This window comes from Cinclus cinclus, chromosome 14 (genome assembly GCF_963662255.1).
Source record: "Cinclus cinclus chromosome 14, bCinCin1.1, whole genome shotgun sequence".
NCBI lineage: Eukaryota > Metazoa > Chordata > Aves > Passeriformes > Cinclidae > Cinclus > Cinclus cinclus.
This window is the reverse complement of record NC_085059.1, coordinates 17,578,796-17,603,426: the sequence shown is the minus strand read 5'-3', so window position 1 is coordinate 17,603,426 and position 24,631 is coordinate 17,578,796. Positions and strand designations below refer to the sequence as shown.

Sequence of the window (24,631 nt, the reverse complement as noted above, 5' to 3'; positions counted from 1 at the left end):
AGCTCCCAAAGAAAGCAAAATACTCCTTTGAAGAAGGAGTAGCCATAAGCAGAGCTTTTGTCCAGAAGTTGTGTTCTGTGTACAAGTTAGTTTTAAGTCTGAGATATTTCAGCTGAAGTTCAGTCCATCTGGTATCTTATTCATGATCATGTTGCTTTCTGAGCCTTGGATGTCTTGCTTCATCGTTTTAGTGTGGGACAGATTCTTGAGTTCATCCAAGCAGCCAAAGCACCCAACTCCCAGAGCAACTTTTGAGCCCAGTGGTTTATGTGGCAGAGGTGTAAAGATCAGAAACATCTTGGATTTGTAAAAGCTTTCTAAAAACAAAAGAAGTTTTATAGGCCATAAAGTTTTATGAAGTTTAAAGGTCGTAAGATAAGGGATAGAGGTCTATGTTGGTGCTGTTACTGAAAGGCAGCATTTGAGGGATTCTCCTGGTTGGAACCTATGTGCTTTTTTCTGCTGTTTTTACATACAGTGAGAGCAGGAATGCAGGGTAGAAAGGAGCTGGGTGTGCTGCAGAAGCTGGGTTAGGCTGATGAGGTACAGTGCCATAGTGGGATGGGGAAAAGAGGGCTAATAGTTGTCTAAACACAGCCAGTAAGCACAGGACAGAGTCTTTAGGGATCATACATCATTAGTTCTGCTGTTTGATTAGTGACTTTGTTATCCTTACAGTTTTCCAATCAGGCTTTCCAGTTGCCTTCCAGTTGCTGTATCTGTCTATGGTGCCATCCTGTAAGCTGTCAAAATTAATTATTATTAAGGAGAAATGCCCAGGATTTTTACTGCCTATAGTATTAAAATTGCTTATGGTGTCACCCTGCATTATGCAGAAGCACTGACTATGTTACCTGCTTGTTAACTAAACCACTGGGGTCTGCAATTTTTCTTCCTGTTAATTTCTTCTGCAATTTTAGTTTTGTTACAATAGAGGAGAATCAGTCCTTTTCCTTTAAGTTCAGTTTATTCCTACACCAAATGGTTACACTTCTCCTATTTGTGGCAACACAGGGACAAAACACTGATTCATCTTATAAACACAAACTCTAATGGTACCACTAACAGCTTCTGACCCCTAGGAGGGAGCTGACATAGCAGGTCAGGAAATAACGTAGCTGGCTGTTCAATGAAGTAGAAGAAAATATGTGCTCTTTCATGAAAACAAGTGAATTCTGCATCTGTGCCCTTTAAGAATTGCTTAAAACAGTGGGGCTGGAATTCAGGTGGGAGCAGTTGGGGTGTACACACAGCTGTGTCTGACTCCATGAGGAGGTCAGAGTGGCTGTGCTGGATCACACCAGATCCTGATGGAGCCTGGGATCCAGTTCCCAGCAGTGGCTGCAGGTGAGTATGGGTGGGAAGGGTACCCACCCCATTATATGACAGACAGGATGCTTCCTAGGACTCGTGCAATCCTGCATCCAGCTTACTCTGTCAGGCTTCATTAGCTGCATGTGGCTAATAAGTTTATCAGTAACCCTCAGAAAACTCTTCCATCAGTTTGTGGTTTCTTCCCTTGAACCCACTGACTTCTGTGTCACTTGGAAGATCCTCAGGCAAGGCATTTTCACAGCTCAGCCTTGTCTCTATAATGAAAAATCCATTTTGATTGCTTGAATCCATGTAATTTCATTCAGTGCCCCCCAGTCCATATATTGGGGAGGGGAGACATGGATATCAAGTTGTTTTCTTGAAAACTGAGAGTAGCCTAAGTCTGTTGTTCCCAGACTGGGCAGCTTTTGTTCGATATTTGCTGTTTAAAACAATTTTGTACCTTTCATTGTTCTTGTTCCTCTCAAAATCTTTTCCCTAGGTTTGTAACTGCTGTGTTTTTTGAGAAGCCATGAAGAGTTCAGCTCTTTGGGACAATTTGTAAGCTTGTGCTTGACACATAAACATAGTAAAGCTCCCCAGGTGTCTCTTGAGCTCATAAGCTCCTCTGGGACCCTTGCATAGTAGATCAAGTTTAAAAAGAGTCCTAGCATTACTCTGACAAAAAAGCAGAAAAGCCAGGATTCTTGATTACTGATAGTTTATTTTGAAGCAAAACTTAGAGTTCCTGAAATACCGTACATAAATAACTGCTTTAAATACTGTTTCTCAGTATCCTGATCAGCGGGAACATCTAAAAGCTTTTTCAGCCCCCCTTGGCTTGGTAAACTGGCAGAATTTGAAGACCTACCAGAAGTACTGTAAATAGTATATGTAAACACATCAACATTTTCTACAGTAAATTGCTTTCAAGGGATATTTTAGGCACTAAAAGAGACAAAGTAAATGTGTCTTGGATGATCTTTGTTTATTTTTGAAGGATGTGCTTCCTCAAAACTCTTTTGTCAGAGCACTGTACTGCTTCACTCATCACTCAGTTAATTAGCAGGACGTGGATTTGACCATGGCAATTTCTCTCTCAAGACTGCTGTCCTGAGGAGCAAATGAAGATTTATATTTTTTTAATGAATGTGTTAGTGTATTACCTTGGTTTATGCATATGAGTATTTCCAGATGTGTAACCCCTGGCTGAGAGCTGGTTCTTTATCTTTACCTGGCGTTGGCAGTGCTGTGTTTCGGAACCCAAAGCATGTTCTGGGGCTTGGGCTGCTTCAAATATCACAGGGTCAGGGTCAGTAGAAGAGCAGCCTGAAAGTGGATGCTGGAGCTGTCAGATGAAGCCTGGGGTCTCAATCTCTGGGACTTTGCTATAGCAAAAGAGAGGAAGAAACCAGCTGAAGGAAAGCCTTCTCTGCTGTCTTTTTCTGCTGCTTCAGGCTCAGGCATTCCAAAGACAAGTGTTACCCACCTGACCCTGATGGGAACCCTCACAAAAAGCTCCAGTCTCCCAGGAGGATGTATTATTTAATGCTGGTGTGCATTATTATGGATAGGAGGAGAACATGCCTTAGTGAATCCATCTGCTTTAACTGTATCTTTGTGGTGCTGGGTGAAATTCCAGCGAGTGACTTCAGCGTGTGGAGGCTCTGGGCTCGCCTGTGGCTCCGAACCCCAGCGGCAGCAGGACACTGCCACCACGTGGCCCTGTGCCGAGGGGACTGCAGGGATGTCACAGCACAGCCCTGCCTCCAAGGGGAGCTGCAATGAACTTACATCTTGGAAGGAAGTAGTAAAATCCATCTCATCTTTTTCTTTTATTGGAAGACTTAATTGTAAAACTTGTAACATTTTCATTAAACCAATCCAATTTTGCTTTAAAACCAATTTGCACAGTTAACTGGAGAAGGGGAGAGCTCATCACGTTGCTTTTAACTGATCAGCCTTTTCTTGTTTCTTTTCCTGTCTCTCCTGGCAGTATTGCCGAATGCTGTAGCACTCCATACTCACTGCTGGGATTGGTCTTCACAGTCTCTTTTGTGGCTTTGGGAGTTCTGACTCTCTGCAAGTTTTACTTGCAGGGTTACAGAGCATTCATGAACGATCCTGCTATGAACAGGTAAGTGCCTCGTTGTGCTTAAGGTCTGAAAAGAAACGCATTGAAAGGTGATTTATATAAAAATACAGGGGTGGCATTGCCATTTTTTGACTCTTGACCTTTTGACAGGTTTTTTGTATGCCAGCCTGTGTGTGCACTGAAGAGATTTGAGGTGAAAATATTTGGCACAGACTTCTTGGGAAATGGTTCCTTTCTGCACAAATTCAGTGCTCTTGCTTTGGATTTGCCATTGCTTTTTTCATGAGTCACTGAAAAAATTCTCACATGCTTGCATAATATAAACACTTCATGTTTTCATTTCCTCATCTCCCCCCAATCATGTATGAAACATTACTAATCTGTGAGGTTTAAAACACAGCATTGTATGGATTGCTTATAAATTGTTATGGGAAATTACCAAAATGCTTTTTCTCAGGCTTGTCTCAATTTGTGTAATATGAAGTTGGGATCCTGACACTACCTTTCCTGTTACTCCAGCCCATAACTCTATAGAGAGTTGAGGCCATTTGCAAAAGCATGTTTTACGTTTTGGATTCCAAGATGTGGAAACAAAAAGGGTATAAATTGGGGCTGCATAAGAGTAGTCTATATAAAAACATATTTTGGTGAAGCATGTACTTTATTGCATCAATTAGTTGTGGTGAAGGATTAAACTCACTGAGGTGCCAAGACAGAAAGAAGTGGACAGCTGTATTTGGTTTAGGTACAGGGAATAAACTGAAAGATGGTAAAACTGGTAATTTGCATAAACTGGGTCCTTAAAATGCTTTGTGCTAGGTGGTGTCTGAGCTGGATGTAGCCCAAACACTGTTTGTCAGGAGCAAAATCTGCTGGTTCCTAAGCCCAGCACTTCTGAAAACATCCCTCCCTGGTTAAAGCCTTCCAGGGACACCAGTGAAACCTAAAACCAGTGGCATATGAAAGGTTGTGACAGAAGCAGACAGTTTATTTCCTGGTGCTTCTAGATGTACTTTTGAACCAGCATTGACAGAGATGCAATTGTTTGTTTTTTTGACTGTGTTGATCTGCAGGGGGATGACTGAAGGAGTCACACTCCTGATCCTGGCTGTGCAGACAGGTTTGATTGAACTCCAAGTTGTGCATCGGGCGTTCCTGCTCAGTATTATTCTTTTCATTGTGGTGGCATCTATCCTTCAGTCCATGCTGGAAATTGCTGATCCCATTGTCTTGGCATTGGGAGCCTCAAGGGACAAGTAAGAAACTGGTTTCCTAAACTGAGAGTTACTCAATGCTCTTTTAGGAGGTGATAAACTAGTAATTGATGGCTTTTAGTACTTGTAAAGTTGCCTTGTTTTTTCTTCTGTATGCAGATTTCTTTTCTAGTCCAAGTTCTCTAGTTTTGTGGTTCCAGTTAAGCAGATCCAGGATTGTGCTGTCCCCACCCACACTCCATTGTGTGGATTTGCAGAATGGTTTTTCTTAACCTCCTCTGCAATTGGGTGGGTTTCCCTCTAAAGCAGTGGTCTCTCACAGCTATTGAGGGTGGGAAGCTTCTAGGAGTGACCTTGTGTTAGATACTGTAAAACCTATTTTTTTTTGTGATCCCGAAATCATAAAGTTTACTGGCACAAAATAAGAGGTGGAAGGTTTGCCTTAGTGTCCCACATGTTTGGATTGTGTGGGATTGTTCTGTTTCGTTTGTGTTTTAAAGAGCTGTATTAGTGCCATGTGGTGCTCTCATGTTAATCCGGTTTTTTTCTTGGTCAGTTGCATTTGTCTTTTCCCTTTCTGTAGCCTGTGAGTGAAGAAATGGCCAGAGAAGGTTTGTTCATGTGTAGAGTTTGTTTAGCTTAGAGGTGTTCTGCGAGTTAACTTCCAGAATGGAAACAGAGAGAAAGGGAGTAGAGCTGGGATAGGAGCATCTGCCCAGCTTAAACAAGCAGGCTGTGGGGATAGAGAGTTTTAACTCTTCTACCAAATCTGCCAGGGAGTTCTAAATTGAGAAACAGGATAAATTCCACCTCAGCTCTCCCTTCCTCCCTCACCCACAGACACAGAACTGCAGACCTCAAAGTCACACTGATGTTTCTTCACTGTATTGAATTAATCCATTTGTGCTGCTGTCCTGTGCCCCCAAATGCTTTGACTTTTTCGTACCTCATCTCTAGAGCTAAGTGAGGTTAAAATACAACCTGAGGAACAAGTAGAGGTAGTATAGTAAATTACTGGAGATATTCTGAAAGCCTTCACAAATGGGTGGCTGTAAAAAGATTGTGTGTTTAGGTTGGAGAGGAGATTAGGAAGAAGTAGATGATAGGAGCAGAGTAAGGACTGGCAGAGATAAATGCTCAGGTCCTGCTACATTTCTTCTTTTGTTATCTCTGAATTGGGGAATATACCTCTGAAGGCAGCAGGGTTAAATCTGGTGATGAAAGGAGGTAGCTTTGCTGCACACATATTAGCAAAAGCATGAAGAAGAGCTGCAAGAATTATTTAATTTGGAGACCTCTTGTTTGTTTAGAGATGTGTCCAAACTGTTGCACGTTTAATAACTTATTTTAATGGACTTCCGTCTGTAACATTCAGTATCTCAAGTACTTATTTTCCCCATAATTTTTGTCTTTCTATTGAAAACAGCAAAGGTCAGATGAGAGGGAACTTTCCATGGTTATAGGCATGTGTGCAAGCTGGGAATGGGACTGTGCCCAAGTAAAATAGAAACTTTCAACAAGCTCTAAAGCCTTGAGCAAACATCTAACGTGCCTGCATCCAGCAGTCATTCTGTTCTTATTGTGACACTCAAATCTGACTTGAAAAATAAAAACCTGTTGTGTTGTTTTGCAGGAGCCTTTGGAAGCACTTCCGAGCAGTCAGCCTCTGTCTGTTCTTACTTGTGTTCCCCGCGTACATGGCCTACATGATTTGTCAGTTTTTCCACATGGATTTCTGGCTGTTGATCATTATCTCCAGCAGTATTCTAACCTCTCTTCAGGTAAGAACACCAGCCCTGTGAAGCCTTGCAGTAACTGTGATCCTGTTATTCTAAGGGGGAAAATACATGATGAGGAAAGAACAGGGATGAGAGAAGGGCAGAATTACAAGGGGTAATAAAAAAATCTCTTTCTGTGTTCTGTGTCTGAGGCTGAGGAGCTCCTGGGTGGGCTCAGAATAAAGGTAAATGGAAGTCTACTTCAAATTGTAAAAGGCTTTTGAGGGTGTGTAGCTATCAATAGTAAAAAGGCTTTTTCCCAGAGTAGTCTTTTATGTGTCATTACTTAGCTATAACTCTTTGAAAGCAATTTGATGTTGAAACCCAGTAGTGTAAATAGAGGAAATGTTTTATAGTATAAGTATTTGTTATTACTTAGGGTTTTTATTATTAATTTTTTTTCATTGCCCCATAAAGTGCTCAGCACTCTTGTTTAATCAACTCAGCTGTGTTCTGAACTCAGGAAGGTGAAGAAGGGGTAGTACTTTGGAACAGGCTTAAATGCTTTGTGAGGAAGAGCAACTTATATTTGTGTTGATGTTCAGCAACAATTTCACTACTTTGGGGCTTGCCCTCTGTCCCGCTTAGCAGTGTTGTGTGGACAGAGCTCGATGGCCAGCACTGACTCAGACTCCAGTTGAGAACTGAAAGCTGAGCTCATGGTCTTGCACTGTGTTACAGGTGCTTGGGACACTCTTCATTTATGTTCTGTTCATGGTGGAGGAGTTCAGGAAGGAGCCAGTGGAGAACATGGACGATGTGATCTACTACGTGAACGGCACGTACCGGCTGCTGGAGTTCCTGGTGGCTCTGTGCGTGGTGGCCTATGGTGTCTCAGAAACCATCTTTGGAGAGTGGACTGTCATGGGCTCCGTCATCATCTTCATCCACTCCTACTACAATGTGTGGCTGCGGGCCCAGCTGGGTTGGAAGAGTTTCCTCCTTCGCAGAGATGCTGTGAACAAGATTAAATCTCTGCCCGTGGCCACCAAGGAGCAGCTGGAGCAGCACAATGACATCTGTGCCATTTGCTACCAGGTAGGAGTGGAAGTGTCAAAGGATTTGCTTGAGTTGAAATACCCCCAGACTAAGTTCAATCTTCAGCTAATAAAATAAGTGGCTTGAACTATGTGTAATGATTAATACCGCACTCACTAAGTTACTGGAATCACCCAGTTTTCTGCTTTGTGCAGATTGATTTTGAGTGCTGTCACCAAGATAATTCTTAGGAATGAAGAGCTTGGATGTGCTTAAACTGCTTTTTTTTTTTTTCCTCCAGTTACACAGCAAGCTCTGTCCTTAAGCTGCTTTGGCACCTCTCCTGTTTGGGTTGAGCTGGTCACAGTAGTAGCAGCAAATGTGCTCTTTCTTCATTACTGGAGGATTTTGTTAGTGAAAGACAACATGTTGGTGGCTGATATGTTGCTATTCTGTAGAAGCAGCTCAGTCTTTGCAGACATTGCTGCTTCATGTGCAGTGTCAGTTTTATAGCAGAAACCTAATTATCAAAAGGTTAAGGGTCTTGCTAGCATAAGCCAGCAGATGTAAGAACCTTAGACATTAATGCTGAAAGTAATATCTTTATCACACTTCTAGCTCCAAAGTCTCTTACTCTTGAATAGAAATTGTAGTTATGTGTGACAGTGAAAGAATCACCCTAACGCTAGTAGCGTGCAGTTAAGAGTGGGATTGGATTGGCTCCAAACTTGATAGAAATTCTTTGAAGAGTAAAACTGCCAGATTGAGTGACAGTGTTCAAAACAGCAGACTAGTATTATGTGGGTCTCAGCTGGCAGAGTTCATGGTGTCACTTCATTTCTGGTGGTGTTACATGTTGTATCTGTCATTGTGCTGTTTTGACTTGCACAATTGTTTCTTGAGCCAACCAATCCTGTGATTCTCATCTTGAAAAGGTCATGTTTAATAATAACTTAGAAACAAAGGGGTTTTGCTTCATATTTAATGCCTGTAATAAAGAAAGCAAGAGCTGGCCTGTATTTGAATTATGTATCAGAGAATCATTAAGGTTGGAAGAGATTCCAGGATTGAGTCCAGCCTGTGACTGATCCCCATGGCAGTGAGTACCATGTCCAGGCCTTCCTTGGACACCTCCAGGGACAGTGACTCCACCGCCTCCATTCCAATGCCTGACAACCGTTTCTGTGAACAAATTCTCACTGATGCCCAAAACAAACCTCCCCTGCCACAGCTTGAGGCCATTTCCTCTTGTCCTGTCATTTGATCACTGAGAGAGGGGACTCAGCCCCGCCTGGCTGCCCCTCCTGTCAGGGAGTTGTGCAAATCCAGAAGGTGCCCCCTGAGACTCCTTTACTCCAGGCTGAGCCCCCCCAGCTCCCTCAGCTGCTCGTTGTATGAAATATTGTGGGTATGAAGGAAGGAACATTCTCTTCCTTGTCTGTGCACTGCTTCTGTCTCTTCTGTGCCTGGTGAACCCATTAGATGTGTGAGGTGAGAGGAGAGGAATAGGATTACAAATCATAATATATTTCTTTTTTGTGTGTGTGTCTTTCAGGATATGAAAACTGCTGTAATCACACCATGTAGCCATTTTTTTCATGCGGGTTGTCTTAAGAAATGGCTGTACGTTCAAGAAACCTGCCCTCTGTGCCACTGCCAACTGAAGAGCCCTTCACAGCTCCCAGGACTGGGACCAGAGCCAGTGCAGCAGCCAAACCCTACTGCAGAGCAAAACACCAGGCCTGGAGAGGCAGCTGAGCCTGGTGCTGAATGTGACCACAGGCCAAGTGTGCAGGACAGCCCGAGCAGGGGCCACGCTGGACACGACAGCCCCGAGGCCTCTGCCCAGCCAGGGGTGTCCCACAGCATGGACAGTGACATGAGCCCCTGTGAGGCCAGCCAGGGAGCAGCCTGTGCTGCAGAACTCACTGCAGAGGGGTGCCCTGCTCGAGATCTGAGGGTTTGTGTCCAGCTCTGAGGCTACAGAGGATGACGCAGGAGCAAACACATTTCAGAGATCCACGTTTGACTCAGAAGAAAACCAATCCTTCCACAGCTGTGAAAGAAGTGTAGCTATTAATGCTGGTCAAAATGTAATCTCCCATGCTGATTTTTATGGGCTGCTTGGTAGTGGTAAACTCCAGTGAGATGTAGTAGAAATGACTCCAGAAGCTCTCGGAACTGTGGGCATAGGAAGGATGTCTGGGAATAAATAGCAGTGCAGAGTGTTTTCAAGATGTAGGTGAGGGGCGAGAGGAGCGAGAGGTCTGTGAGATGTTGTGGCCAGAGGGACAGGAGGCTGGCTTGGTTTTGGTCAGGGAGGGGAGTTGCACAGAGCCATGTCCCAGGTCCTGAGGGGCGTTAGGGGCCGTGAGCTGCCGGTCTCTGGCAGGTGGGCAGCTTTGGTTGCTGACATTTTTTATGGGCCGTAAGCAAAAATCAAAGATGTAACAGCAGTGATTGTACCAGGAGGTGGAAGCACTCTTTAATACGTTGTGTGTATGCTTTGGGTGTTCTTGGGGCAGTTGCATTTGAATTCATGTAATCTATAGTGACTCTTGACTTTTATGACAGAGTCGTCAATATTTTGATGTATATTAAACTTTTGCTCATAATGGGCACAGTGTGGGCTGCATGAAGTAAACTAAAGCTCTCATGAACACTTGGCCTCTGTGGGAGGAAAGTGGGATGAGTTTTAGGGCACAGATAGAAGCCTTGCAAGACTGTGCTGTGTAATGTTTAACCCTTGCAGCTGAATTAAAACAGTATTAAACTCTGGCGATATTTGCACTTTGGGAATGAGTACATTACTGTGTATGATCAGACTCCGCAAATGCCACTTTTAAAAAGCTGTTAATAGGTTTGCACCTTTTTTTCTTTGACAAGGACATGTCCATACTTAAATTTTTACATTCATCATGGCTTCAAGTAGAACAAGGGACTGGGGTGGGGAAATAGATGGGAGTAGGGGGCAGGCAATTTTTTTATGTGAATTTTGATATGAAGAGAAATTAGTCACTTATTTATACGATAGGCTTGACTCAAGTGTTTTTCAAAGTCGGTATTCCTAATGTGAAATGTGATACTATTTTATTTTTAGTAGTAAATTTGGATGTAGACTGACAGACATAGCTGAATGTCTTAATAAATTACATTTGAAGATTTTTACACCTGGTTATGTGATTCTTGCATTGAAATTCCACAAGTACACATTGAGTAATAGCCCTCTGTTCTCCCTGATGAGTGAAACTCCCCATGCCTGTGTTCTTCCCCATTTCCATTTCAGTGCTCTGTGTCCTGGTGGTATCTCCTGCCCTCCCCTGTTCTTGTCACCAGATCTTGGCCAATGCAGAACTCAAAGGCACATTTTCTCCTGGAGGCTGTGCCTGCTGCTACTGAGCCCCAAACCCCAAATCTGTTTCCTCCTCCCTGACAGGATGGGAGCATCAGTCACACCATCTTCTAATTCTGTATCTCTGTTTGTTTTCTTGTCCGTTAATCAGAAATTTTGATTCATTGTGTGCTTTCACTGGTCATCCCAAAACTATTACTAGCAGCTTGGTGTGCTTGGGGAGGGGGCAAAACAAAGTTGAGAATATTTCCTTGAACTCTCCTGTCAGTCCATGGTCTGGGTCCTGCTGTTACATGCTTGCATTTCTGTAGAATTGAAACTTTCTCAAAAGGGTGTTTTGTCCATGGCAAAGCTTTCCATCTACATAATTCAGGCTGTTTCCATTCTTGCCACACTTTGTAAGTCTGTGGGTCAGGAAATAGGGATTTTCTAGACAGGGCTGTTACAGGATGCTCCTTAGTATGGTGGCAGAAAGGCTTTCCCTCAATTCACAGAATGAAGGATACTCTCCTAAACTCTTCTTGCTGTGCCTGCATGTAGAAAAATAATCCCATACACTTGTGAAATGAATAATGGGGAACTTGGGCTGGGATCACCTCACTTCTGTGGTGGGGAGCAAGGTTACTCAAGTGGGAAGAGCCAGGCTTGGTCAGCCTCGGGAAGGGACCTGGAGGGCTGTGTGGGCCACATGGGTACCTCAGGTGGCCCCAGGGAAGGGAGGGAAAGGAACTCACCTGTGGGATCACCTGGGGGGGGCAGCAGGGCAGGAAGGAGCCGTGGGGGTCATTCCTATCCCATCATTTTCATAAATGCAGTATAAAATAATCTAACAACCCTCTAAGGTTTGCTTTCACTGCTGATACCAAGGAGCCATTTCTCAGCCTGAACTCTTGGCCTTGGACCTTTAATTTATAACCTGAATTATTCATAGGTAATTGGTAATGCCAAAGCTGTAGGAAAGGACTGTGGATTTACAGCAATGTGGGTGAGTGCACCTGGAGGCTCGTTGGGAATCAGGAGACCAGCAGCAGGTTCAACAAACAACTGCCTGCCAGGATTACAGGATGGAAACATGAATGTTGTGCTGGAAGGGGGTCTGACAGAGCAGGAAGGTTTGTCACCTTTCAGGAAAAATGGTGCTGCACTATTCCTACTGGAATGACCCAAAAGTGACTCCTCTTTGCTGGAGAAGGTGCTCCAAGATGAGGAGGCTCAGGGAGTCTTGCAAAGAGGGCGTGATGGGATGAAAACAGCTCTAATGCATTTCCTACTGAAAAAAAAAATAAAGAGGGGAAGGAGAGGAAGGAGAGCAGAGAGAGGCTTGCAGAGTTCATAGGAACAAGGCTTTAAATATGGAAGTTACCTCCATGGGGTGCCAACATATAAAGAGCTGTAAGAGCAAAGCAAGGTGGAGCCTGTCCAGTGCTGCAGGGTGGATGAGGCACAGCAAACTGGTTGGTAAAATCTGGACTAGAAGACTTAAGGGATGTGGTAAGCGTGTTCATTTTTTTGATTTATTGTTGGATTTTGGCAACTCAGAAATGCTGGCAGGATACCATTTTTTGAAAACTAGGGACAACTAGCTCTAGGAGGAACTTAAAAATACGCCTGCCAAGAATGGGGGTGGGTGGGAAATAAATACTGATAAACCAAGCAGGCCATATCTTGCAGGTCAGGAAGTTCAGGGATGAAGTGAGAACTGCCAAAATTGAGGCCAGCTTAGATCTTGCAGAAGAAATAAACTTAAACAGGAGGAAAAGAGGGAAGGCTGCTCTGGAGGAGCAGGGTGGTTAAGAATGAAATGAACAGTCTGTCTCAGTGCTCTGTAGAGCATCTGGGCCAACACTCCTGACCTCTGTGCTCTGTCTGGTGCAGAACTCCCTCTTGGACACTGCTTTGAGTCGATTTTCTATTTCTCTGCAGCTGTGCATGAGTAAATGGGAAAAAAATGCTTTTGGAGAGTTTATGATCAGGGTGTAACTGTAGACTGAGGCTTGAAATCGTTTTCATGTGGGCTCATGATGGTGGTGTGATTGATGAACATTTGGACTCAAAAAGATGCTTCCAGCTAGGTGATATAATGGGAACAGTTGGGAATTTTATGGCTGGTTGGTTTTTTGTTGGAAATAGGAGCGCTGATCACATGGTGTGGTGGTGTGTGTCTAGTCAGTCCTGTCCAGTGTCCCAGATGAGGGAAATAAATGGATTTACACAAGGTGGGATGACTCCATGAGGAGAGAAACAAGTCTGTGGTGAGGGCTTTGATTTGAAAGCCTCTCTTTGAGCTGCATTGCTCTCAGCTCCTTTGGTTTTTGGCAGTTTTGCAGCAGAGGAATCTATTTCCTTCCTTGTTCCTAGTGAAACACTTCATTTTATGCCAAGGTTGAGAGTTCTTGAAATGCACAAGGTTTTCCAGCATGGGAAAATCTCTTCTTTCGGAGTCCCCCCTTTTCATGATTTAATTAAGTTTCTAAGCTGCCTCAATAATTTTCTAATATAGACAAAAATAATTGAGCTTAAACTGTCTGGATGTTTGAGAACAGGCTCGTACATTTTTCCCAACTGGCAGGGGCAGGTTAGGATTTTGAGTTCATTTGGTTCAAAATCCAGATTTTCTCTGACAAATAAGATATAAATACAAGAATAATGATATTATTGATCTCAAGGAGGAACAATCCATGGCCCATTGCAGGTTTGTGCTGCTCCCAGGAGGGCTGTGGAGGTGGCCAGGGATTGGTGCTGGCTTTTTTCCTCCTGCATGTTAAATTTGTATGAAGACACCTTTAATTTTTCAGCTTTTCAGTTTCTGCAGTGCCTGGAGCTGTTGTGTGTGGATTGCTCATTCCAAACCTTGCCTGTGATGTCGCTCCGCAAAAACATTTGTAGGAAAGATTGACAAATACATTTCCCCACTAATCTCTTTAGCTTTGCTGGCATAAAGTTGTCAGTAAATGCAACCTCAAACTCCTTTTTTCTTAGTGTTACAATGCTGAGTGTGGCAGTATTGCTGATCCCCATTTTTGTGATGTGCCTGTGCAGCCACATTCAAGATCCCAGCTCACAGCCCTGCACCCCAAAGACACCCATTTTCTTTTTGACTGTGCCTTTTTCTCTTTATTATGGCCATTTTACTCACTGGACCCTGCTAGAGACCCAGGTGTGGTGGCTTCTCTCCTTGGTGCAGTTCTGCTGTGCCTGGGAATGCTGAGTGCCAGCATGGAGAGCCTGGCCAGGGAAATTCCATCCCTTTTCATAAAGGAAGTTAAGATCCATCTGATAAACCACGCAGCAAATGCATTCTGTGGCTCTAAGGTATTGGTTATAGTCTTGAAAACCAACAGTTTTAGAGGAAAAGCTTGCCTGCTAGACTCGGTGAGCTCTCTACCACTTCCCCAGAAGCCCACAGGTTGTTTTCCAGAGGGCTTTTCCTTCTCCTTTTCCATGGCAGAGATGAGCAGGATGAAGATGGCAGAGTTGGGAAGGGGAGAAGCTGGAGAGGGGTGCTGGCAGCTCATTAAATAACACTCAGAGAACATCCCGACACACACACACAACCATCCTTAACCAGCGTGGTTAAAGAGACAACTCATAGTAGAAAAAAATAATTTAAATACGTAACCAACCCAAATTTTTTTTTAAAAGGAGGGGGAAAAAAGGAAAAAAAGATATTTCTTTGTATTACAAGTAATTAGACACAAATTTTCCCAGTAGTTGCCATTTCCTGGAGGCTTACAATCCACATCCTTAAATAAATCTGGTAGCTGAAACACTCTGCTAATAGCACAGCCAAAGACCAGATGACCTGCAGAATTTTGCAGCAACAGATGTGGAAATCCCAGGTCTGCAGTGTGGATAAATTACTTCATTCCTAGGAATTTTAAAATGTAAAACTGTCTTAATTGGATTAAAATAATCAATTGAATAAGTATCTAGTATTTATAAATGAAATTATATATAGTTTCTTAATTTACCGTAGTCTGAGTTTTCTTTAAATTGATTGCTCACTTCTAGCTTGGGGAAAAAATGCCAGCTGGAATGCAGAGAGATTAAGCTTTATTTATTTTCCTTGCTAAGAGCCACATTGTGCAATTTAAAAGGAAATGTCCTTGAAAGATGGGTTCCTTTGTAAACTGTTTCAGCCCTTGTTTGTTTTCAGATGGAAATTAATTTCTCAAAGGCCCCCGTGTTAGAAAGTACGTGTTGATAAGTAAAGAAAAATGAAAAATTGTAACCTGCTAAAATACATCTTGTTTTCGAGATAAAAATCTTTGCATGGATGTGGTTGAGTTTGGGGTGCAGCTGATCTGGTCAAAGGCTGGTGGTGATCTGCACAGGTGGAAGGAAACAATCTGTGGGGAGCAGCCTCAAACATAATGGTGGAGTATTGTTAGAATTCTTCATTATGCTTTGATGTGCTTAAATACTGATTTTTGAGCGTGTCAGCTCCTTGTTGAGCTCGGTGGGTGCAGCTGGGAGGCTCTGGGCTGTGCCTGTCCCTGTGTCCAGCTCTCACACACGGCAGGGAGACTTCACTGATGCTGTCAGAAACATTTTCACCAAATAATGGGTCTCTTCTCCCCACCTTTGTTCTGAACAGAAAACACAAGTCTAATTCTCCCGGGGTTTTATCAGCGGGGTCTCTCTGCACTGATGGGTCTGGAGTTGTTCCCTCAGGTTTTGGGCACAAGCCTGCTCCGTATGCAGCTGTTTTTGGGGGGATTGGGCAGTGCTGGCTGAGGTGGCTCCTGCTTCTCTGATGCTCTCTCCGAGGCTGTGAGATCAAACTTTTCTCTGGGCATCACTTCTGAGAACCCAGCTCTCCGACACCTGCCCTGCAGATGTTTGCGCCAACATCTGGATGAAGTCACGCCCCGTGCAGCGGAGCTCTCTCTTTCCTGGGAGCCCGGGATCGCTTTCCAGAGGGCTGGATCCTCTCTGCGGTGACAGAGGTGAGCAGGAGGGAGAGGCTGGAGCCGGCAGAGGAGCTGGGTGGGAGCCGGTGCCGGCGGCTGCCACGGCGGGGCAGTGCGGGACCGGCACCGGGAGCTGCGGCCGCGGCTCCGCCGGTCCCAGCAGAGCCGGAGCTGCACAGGGTCAAGAACAGCACACTGCTGTTACTACTGCCATTACTGCTACTACTGCCAGTACTGCGACTGCTACTATTGCTATTACTGCTCCTGTTGCTATTACTGCTCCTGTTGCTATTACTGCTACTATTGCCATTACTGCTGCTATTGTTATTGCTATTAATGCTACTATTGCTATTACTGCTACTATCGCTATTACTGCTACTATTGTTATTGCTATTACTGCTACTATCGCTATTACTGCTACTATTGCTATTACTGCTGCTATTGTTATTGCTATTAATGCTACTATTGCTATTACTGCTACTGCTACTATTGCTACTACTATTGCTATTACTACTAGTGTTACTACTGCTATTACTGCTACTATTGCTATTACTGCTACTATTGCCATTACTGCTGCTATTGTTATTGCTATTAATGCTACTATTGCTATTACTGCTACTATTGCTATTACTGCTACTATTGTTATTGCTATTACTGCTACTGTTGCTATTACTGCTACTATTGCTATTACTGCTACTATTGTTATTGCTATTACTGCTACTATCGCTATTACTGCTACTATTGTTATTGCTATTACTGCTACTATCGCTATTACTGCTACTATTGCTATTACTGCTGCTATTGTTATTGCTATTAATGCTACTATTGCTATTACTGCTACTGCTACTATTGCTACTACTATTGCTATTACTACTAGTGTTACTACTGCTATTACTGCTACTATTGCTATTACTGTTACTATTGCCATTACTGCTCCTGCTACTATTGCTATTACTGCCACGGCTGCTATTATTACTGTTATAACAACTATTCTTATTACAGTTACTCTTCACCACCAAAATCGTGAGCCGAGTTGCTCTGGCCCATTCCACAGTGCTGTCGATTTTGCTGGAAAATTGGGATTTACTTTCACAGGGCATCAGAAATCTGCTTTGATGCTGGAACTTTTCTTTTAGCTAGAGAGGCAGTTTTTCTCACCTTTCTTAAAAACCAGCACAGTTGACTGTTCTTGGTGACAAAGCTCTGAGAAGCCATGAAGGCAATTCCTTCCTTTGGAGATTTCCACACATAACGATTTATATGATAGAAATAATTTCATCTGGGTCAGAATTTCTACTCAATATAACCCAGGGGTATTCTGAGAACTGCTTGGATTTTGGTGAAATCCCACTGGATGCCAGTCAACACTGTCCAATTGCAATTATGGGGTCAGATTTTTTCCCCTCTTCCCTTTGCAGAGGATTTTAAAATTGGGATGTACAAACACAGGCCACTGTCACATATGCTGATGGGAGCCTGTTCTGCAGCTCCTTGAATACAAAATCTTTTGCCTTCTTGCATAAATATTTTAATTGCTAATTTGCTGGTCTCATTTAACATAGATTTGGCATTTATCATTTGAATTTAAACTTGTTAAAATTGACAATTTTCTTGGCTACCTATGTTAATAATTTAAAGGGAAAGCTCATTATTAAATTATTATGGGTAATTATTTTGTAACTAGTGTGGAAATTGTCATTTCCGCAGCCTTAAAAAATCCTGGAAGGAAGGACATTTGGATCAATACGGATCAAATCCCAGGAAGCGTAAAGATGAACAGAAATAGAGTCTTCTGTAGAAATGTCATACAGATGGAAGGAAACAATAAAATTAGGGAATTATTTTCTACACTTGCAGCTACAAAGGTTTGGAGGCTGCTGAGTTCGGTGAGTCAGTGCTGAGCTTCACTGGGCAGAAAACCCCTCCTGCTCTGACCCTGTAAATGGTGCTGAGGAGCCTTTCCTTTCCCCTGTGGCTCCAGACATCCCATCCCTGCGAGGTGTTTGTTCTGCAGCCGCTGCTCCCGTATTTTCGCAGGTACTGCACACCCTCTCCCTGCCCCAGCAGCCTCCTCCACCGCTTACACTTGGCAGAGTGTGCTGCGTTTCCTGGTCAGTCACCAGGGGTGTCATTCCCTTAAAAAGGGCATTTTTAGGTGCCAGCCGTGTTGCTGATGTAAATGATGCCACCGCTGCCCCTCCAGCATCGCCCAGTTTCTCAGAATCCGGCCGGTGGTCCCTGCAGCTGGAATTAGCCCATGGCAAAACTGCGGGGAGCAATGGGGCAGAACAGAACGCCCTCCCCGCTCCCACCAGATGGCCCCCACGCTTTTTCATTTCCCTCCAAAGCGCTGGGAAACTCAAGGGACGCGAACCTTTCCCGAGGCTCCATGCCGGGGCAGGCAGCCTGGGCTCCGGGATGCTGCCGGGACAGACCCCCCCGATTCCTGCATCTCCGGCGTGAGTCCTGAAGGAGAAGCACTAAGGGGCTTCAGGAGGGTGCAGAGCCGCTTCTGGAAGTGGTGCTGAGCTGGAGCTTGCACATGTGTGTTACAGACTCATCCCAAATCTGTACTTGGGCTCTGTGAGAGGCGGGCTGGGCTCTGCTGTGTCCTGTGTCAGCCTTCGCCTCTCAGCAGTTGCCAAATTCTGCCAGCGATGCCTTTACACTTTTTGAGAGCAAGGAACAGCTCGGGAGGTACTAAATCAGGCAGTAATTTATTTTTCTGTCGATCTCATGAAATAAAAAAAAAAAAGTATATTTTAAAAGGGCATTTACTGACTCCTCACCCATTACCTTAATATTTGAGTTTCAAATATTGTTGATGGTGGTGTTATAATATCGAGAAACTAAAATAGGACTTCTCAGCTTGCAAAATTGTGAATTCCTGAATTTTGGCACTGGTTTCAGCCAGCTCTTGATCCCGGATTTCCCGGTGTTTGCATCTCCCCCCTCATGCCAGGATCATTGTCCCTCTGAGAACAATCCCGGATCTGGCTCTCTCATTGCGAGCTGTTGTGGGAGTATTTCAGTGCATTAAGTAGTAGATTTGTTTATGCACAGAAAGGTGCTGCCCAGCCCTCTCTGCTCTAAGCTTTTCCATCTGCATGGCCCCATCCTGACCTTGATCTACTGTGGGGTTGTGGAGGGGCTCGTTCACGCTCCAGCCTCGCTGGCTTTTCTGTCGGGATTAGCTTTAAGGGGCTCGAGCTGCTGAAGGGTTTTCCCACTGATAAATGGATTGAGACCCATATTTTCATCTCACGTCATCAAACATTCATCAGATACTGCTGGTCATTACCGACAGAGCCAGGTTTGAACTCGTGACCCCGCAGTAAAAGGTCCCATTAGCAATTTCCTTAAACTGTCAAGTCATGGCGTGACACAAATGAAATGTGATGGGATTGGTTTTCTTCCACAGGTGAAGGCAGTGGGCTTCTGCCTAATTTTTATTTACTGATGACTGTGTCACCAAAATGCTCTGGTAGAACCTTTCTGCTCTTACATGAAAAATTTGAAGAAATACAAAGGTGGGGTGCCCTGTGCACAGGGCAGCTGCCTGGTCCCACAGCCCATGCAATTGTCACCTGTCCCCAGGAACTGGAGAGCTCCAGTGGCAAATCCCATCCTTCCAGTGCCAGGCACAGCACGCACCCCCTGTGCCAAGACAGGTCCAGGCTCTGCCTGTGCTGCTCTCTGTAAGCAATAAAGGCAGAGACTGACAAGCATTTAGGAAAGTTTCTCTGCCTCACATCACCATACTGTTCTTTTACCAGCAATTTTTGTATCCCACTTCTTTCTCTCTCCGCAGAATCATTTGAAGAAATAATGTGTGAGGGGGGGAAAAAATTACCTCTGGCAGTCGTGTTATAATGGCTGTGGTGCTGACAGGCCTTTGGGAACAGTGGCAGCAGCGGGGTAAGTATATATGACATCTTTGTAGTGATAAAGAAACAAATAAATGTTCCCATTAACACTCCATCAGGTCAACAGCTATTCCATTCTAAGGCGATGTTAGAGGAACCAGCTTGATTCATATCAGCTCAGACACACTCCTCTTGCAGCATATCTTCTGGAAGGCACATAAACCAGAGGTCCTGCTCTGGCCAGGTGGAGTCATTAAAGAATCAGTGAACTTTTTACAAGTTGCTTGAAATACCCTGGCTTGAATCCAGCTTCAGTGTTGCTGCTGTGTCTGTTTAACAGTTCCTTCATCATGCCATGACAATGACTCTGTTTCAGTGCTGGAGGAAGTTGTTTCTCCATACATCATTTGTAACACATTTTGGGAGGCTTTTGAATGCTTCACTTCCTAAGCCCTGCAGTGAGATCAGTGGGATGTGAGCCTTGCCATAAGAGCTTGCTCGGGAAGCAGGAGCAGCATTTGTGTGTCATCCATAATGGATGTGTGTGCATATGGAACAAACACTCGTGCACACAGATGCCTGCTCAGAGAGGCTGCCCCTTTCCTGGGCAACATCAGCAGGAGCTGAGCTTCACTAAGGACCATGATGTCTCACTCCCCACATGAGGGATAGTTGGTGCACAGCAGCTTCCAGAAAAATTTCCATGTGCAAGAATGTTTAAATATGTGTTTTCTCTGCTAAATGCAAATTTTAAAACAGGTACAAACTTTCTAACTAACACAAAATAATCCAGAGTCCTCAGTGAGTTCCTTTCCTTCCTGTATAATCAGCACTGTCCACTTGTCCCTTTACCAGAAGTTTTCTTTTTCACACAGGTTGGATATTTTTAACAAAAGGGCCTGAGAAGGGACACGAAGAAAAACCAGGTGGGTAACTTTGGTCTGCCTCAAGTGACAGAGATCATGGGCAAAGATGGAAACAAAGAAATTCCCTGTTCAGGATCAACAAAACCAGGACTTGAAGTTCAAGCTGTCTGAAGCTCTGGAAAATCAATATAAACGTGAGTTTCGTTCTTTATCTTAAAATTCCTTGCAGCCAAAGCATTCCTATGCTGTGTTCTGGTAAAATCTCCCTGCTCAAAGGTATGCCTGTGGCTCCAGGCACAATTCTGAGGCAGATGATGAACTTAGTTCTGCTTCTGCTGAAGTCATAGAATCTTCTGATGTTTGCAGGAGTGCCAGTGGAAACAGATTTCCAAATGGTCAGCACAAAAAGAGATATCAAACCCCAAACGATCCAGTCCTGGACATAGAAATCGTCACGTTTGCAACCCAGCAAGTATTGAATGTCCAGTTCCCCAGCTGGGAAATTGGCTGGGATTTTGGAGGGCACCCTTCAAAAGAACTTGTGCACCTTTAAGTCAAAATCCCAAGATGCAAAGTCCTCAGAGTTTATGAAAGCATTTAAAAGGAGATATAGACTCCAGAGCTACTTAAATACTTCTGATAATATTCAGTCTTGATTCAGCAAAGCATGTGACAACTTTAGTAGGTATTTAAATCCATTCCATGTAATACACTTAAACTCATCCTCTCAGAGGGAGGGAGTGCCTAACTCTGGATTTCTGCCTTCACTCTTCAATGGGAGACAAGTACTTGCCCCTCCCTGAAGCCAGTAGCAGTTGATGAGATGTTTAATGCTTTGCTGAACTCACAATGTGAAAATCACAGCAAGGTTTTGTGTGATAAAATAACTATAATCTGTCCAGGGGCTGCTAGCATAAACAAATAAATACAGGCTAGAGTTAAAGGGACGGCAAACTCATGTGAGGGAAGGGAACCAAAATCTTGCTCAGGCCCCCATCCAGCCTGGCCTTGAACAATCCCAGGGACTGGGCATCCACAAATCCACGAGTTCCCTGGGTAAGCTGGGGGCTGCAGGTGCTCAGGAGGGTCAGACCTGGGAAGGGGAACGGGGGTCTCCCAGTGCCAGGTACTGAGGGTGGTGAGAGCTGCTTTTCTCCCCGGGGATGATCTCCGGGATTGCCCCTCCTTGGGATGGGTCCCACGGACCACAGTTCTCCAGGGATGTGCCGCTGGCCCCCGGGATGCTCCACCTTGGGATAGCTGGTCCCCCCTTGGGATCTCGCCTCCTTCCTCCCAGGTCACCTTCTCCCTGAGATCGACACCCCACGGGATCCCCCTTCCCTGGGATCTCCTGCCATGGGATCCCTCTATCCTGGGACCCCCTTCTTCATCGGATCCCCCTCCCCAGGCTCACCCCCAGGGATCCCTCTTCCCCGACTCGCTCCCTGGGCTCTCCCCATTCCCGTTCCCATTCTCAATCCCAATCCCCTTCCCGTCCCCATCCCCGTTCTCTATCCCATTCCTGTTCCCGTTCCCGTTCCAAATCCCCTTCCTGTTCCAGTTCCCATTCCCGTTCCCATTCCCGTTCCCGTTCCCGTTCCCGTTCCCATTCCCATCCCCATCCCCATCCCCATCCCCATCCCCATCCCCATCCCCATCCCCATCCCCATCCCCGTTCCCATTCCCGTTCCCATTCCCATCCCCATCCCCATCCCCGTTCCCATTCCCATCCCCGTTCCCATCCCCGTTCCCATTCCCGTTCCCATTCCCATTCCCGTTCCCATTCCCGTCCCCGTTCCCATCTCTGTTTCCGTTCCCATTCCCGACACGGCCGCCAGGTGGCGCTGTGGGCACGTGGCGCGGCCCTTCCCCCCCCCCCCCCCCCGTTCCCCTCCCCGGTCTCGGTTCCACCGGGGGGACCCGCCCCGATCCCCGCCCCGGGCCCTGGCAGCGCAGCTGGGGTTCCCGCGGTTCCTGCGGTTCCCTCCCTGTCCGTGCCCTCCCTGCAGCCCCGCGGGGGGATGGCCCCGCCGTAATTTCACAGCTCTGTTCGCCCCTCGGCCCGGGGGTTTGCCGTGGGGGGCTCCTGGGTAGTGATGGGGGGCGCATCCTCCCGTTCTCCCTCTGAGGAGCTCTCTCGGACGGGCTCTCGCTGATGCCTGGCATCCCCCGCCCTCAGGCACTCCCAGGAGGGTTCCCCTTTTCCCCGGCCCTTGAAGCAATTGCTCCGCTCAGCACTCGCTGCTTCCTGCACGCAGGACTGAGCCCTCACCTGCGGAGGAGCCCCCGCACCCCATCCTAGCCAGGGGTAACCCGGGCGTCCCCCAAGGAAGGCAGGAGGAGGAAAGTTCCTGGATGAAACCTTTCCATCTGGGGAGCCTGCTGCTGCTTCTTCTTTGTAGCAGGGTTGAAAGTGGGGTGCTGTCACCATCACGTTGTGGTCAGATCCTCTGCTGGGCCCACAGGCATCCAGGCTCTCTCCTGAGCGGGACTATTCTATTCAGTCAGAGTATTTTATTCCAATTCCCAGTTCTCTGACCTTTTTCTCCTCTTCTTCTTTTCCCCAGGATCTAGCCAGGCAGGAAGAATAAAGCACCCAAGTAGCTGACCAGTGTCATCACCTGCCAAGGCAGACATTGGATTTATCTATGGATGGAAAGTCTTTGGATGGACACAGGAGCCTGTAAAGAAAATACTTATGAAAGGCATTTTCATTGGGAATGGAATGAGTGAACTCTTTCCAAACCCTTGCAGGCACGTGCTCAACACCTGAGTGCTTTGATTTCAGTCCCACCTTGAGAGGAGAGGCTGCTGCTTTTCCCTTTCCCCCCATTGCCACGGCTCCGTTGTTCCTCTGCCTGCTCCTGAGAAGGGCAGGAAGGAGCGTGATCCCTTTAGGGGGGGGCCTCATCCAGCTGCAAAGGTCAGGGGCAAGGGACTAGAAGGCTTTTCTCTCAGGAATTCCCACTTCCAGCTACTCCTTCCCTCCCTTGGGGTCTGGGCAGAGGAAGCAAGACCTGACTGTCCCCACAGTGCTGGGAGCCCCAGGGCAGGAGAGGAGGGACTGAAGGCAGCAGGAGGGAGTTGTCCTGGATAAACTCCAGGTCAGAGGCGAGAGGGGCCTTGGGCCCACTTGGAAACGGTGTCAAGGCAGGGGAGAGGCCTTCCCCTTTGTAAGAGAGGCTCCTGTGCTCTGGGACCTCTGCCTCCTGCCTCACAGAAGTTACGTTTATCCTCCAGAGTGAGGTCTCCTTCCATGGCCCCCTTATTCTAAGGCCTCAAAACCAATTGTTCCCCCAGAACCCTTTTTTTTCCTATATAGGATGAGCATGCCAGGGCCAGACTTTTCCTCCTCTGCTTCCATCCCTGCTGTCTGTCATGACCAGGGACACTGACCATGTCCCAGCACTGTCTGTGAGCTGCCTGTGCTTCAGTCTCAGCTCCTGGCTTTGTGCTTCTGGGCAAAATCTATGGCTCAACCCTACAGCTCTTGCTCACTTTGGTAGCTCCCTCACCCCCTGAGAGCAAATCACAGCCTGTAAGTCTGTGTGTGTGTTTTATTCTGTGTTGAACATAGAGAGAGTTTAACTGGGACTTTCAGGGAGCCCTCACTGCTGTGTGCCCCAGTTTGCTTCTGCAGCAGAAGAGTGAGGTGCTGAGTCCCAGCACTGAGGGTTCCCCTGTGGCAGGCTGTGATTTGCGCAGTGTCCTCCAGCTCTGTTTGCGATGCTGAGGAAAGGATGGACACAGCTTCCCACAGGAATATGTTCCAGCCTCATAGCAGGCCTGGCTGCTATGTGATCTGTGATCTGGGTGCTGCTCCAGTCAGAGTGGGGTGGTGCTGATCCAGAGAGCAGACCCAAGCAGGGTCTGCTTGGGGGGCAGAAAGGGACTGCTAAAGGCAAGCGGGAATTCTTTAAAATCAAAGCCCCAATGCTCCAGGGTTGGCCCCTGCAGGGTGGATGGAGCACAGAAATCTTGCCTGCTGCCAGCCCTCTTTCTTTTTTTTTTTTTTTTTTTGGTTTTTTTTTCCGAAGTCCTGACTTTCTCACCCCCTCCCTGTTTCCCTTCTGCTTTTCTTTTACACTCCTCCTGTGGGGGTCGAGCCAGTGTTTAATTCTTTCATCCTTATAGCAATTATTTAGCGGTTTTGAGACTACCCCTAAGCCCCAGGTGGGGCAATTCCTCCTCCCCCCCAAGACTTCAGCCAGAGCTCCCTGTATGTTGGGCACAGAGGCACAAGTCTTGTATAAAG

General features: G+C 45.8%; 1 protein-coding gene across 4 annotated transcripts in view; it reads left to right on the top strand.

Annotated features, from left to right (window-relative positions):
- RNF145 (ring finger protein 145) overlaps positions 1 to 10,547 on the top strand; it is a 53,726-nt gene extending 43,179 nt beyond the window's left edge. For 3 of the 4 annotated variants that reach the window (XM_062502567.1, XM_062502566.1, XM_062502569.1), the window contains 5 exons: positions 3,311 to 3,451; positions 4,483 to 4,665; positions 6,257 to 6,404; positions 7,083 to 7,439; positions 8,935 to 10,547. In XM_062502567.1, the coding sequence (XP_062358551.1) occupies positions 3,311 to 3,451; positions 4,483 to 4,665; positions 6,257 to 6,404; positions 7,083 to 7,439; positions 8,935 to 9,357 (1,252 nt within the window). In that variant the 3' untranslated portion in view covers positions 9,358 to 10,547. The remainder of the gene's footprint in view (positions 1 to 3,310; positions 3,452 to 4,482; positions 4,666 to 6,256; positions 6,405 to 7,082; positions 7,440 to 8,934) is intronic. The other variant, XM_062502568.1, reaches the window with a different exon arrangement.
- The last annotated feature ends 14,084 nt before the right edge of the window (positions 10,548 to 24,631 follow it).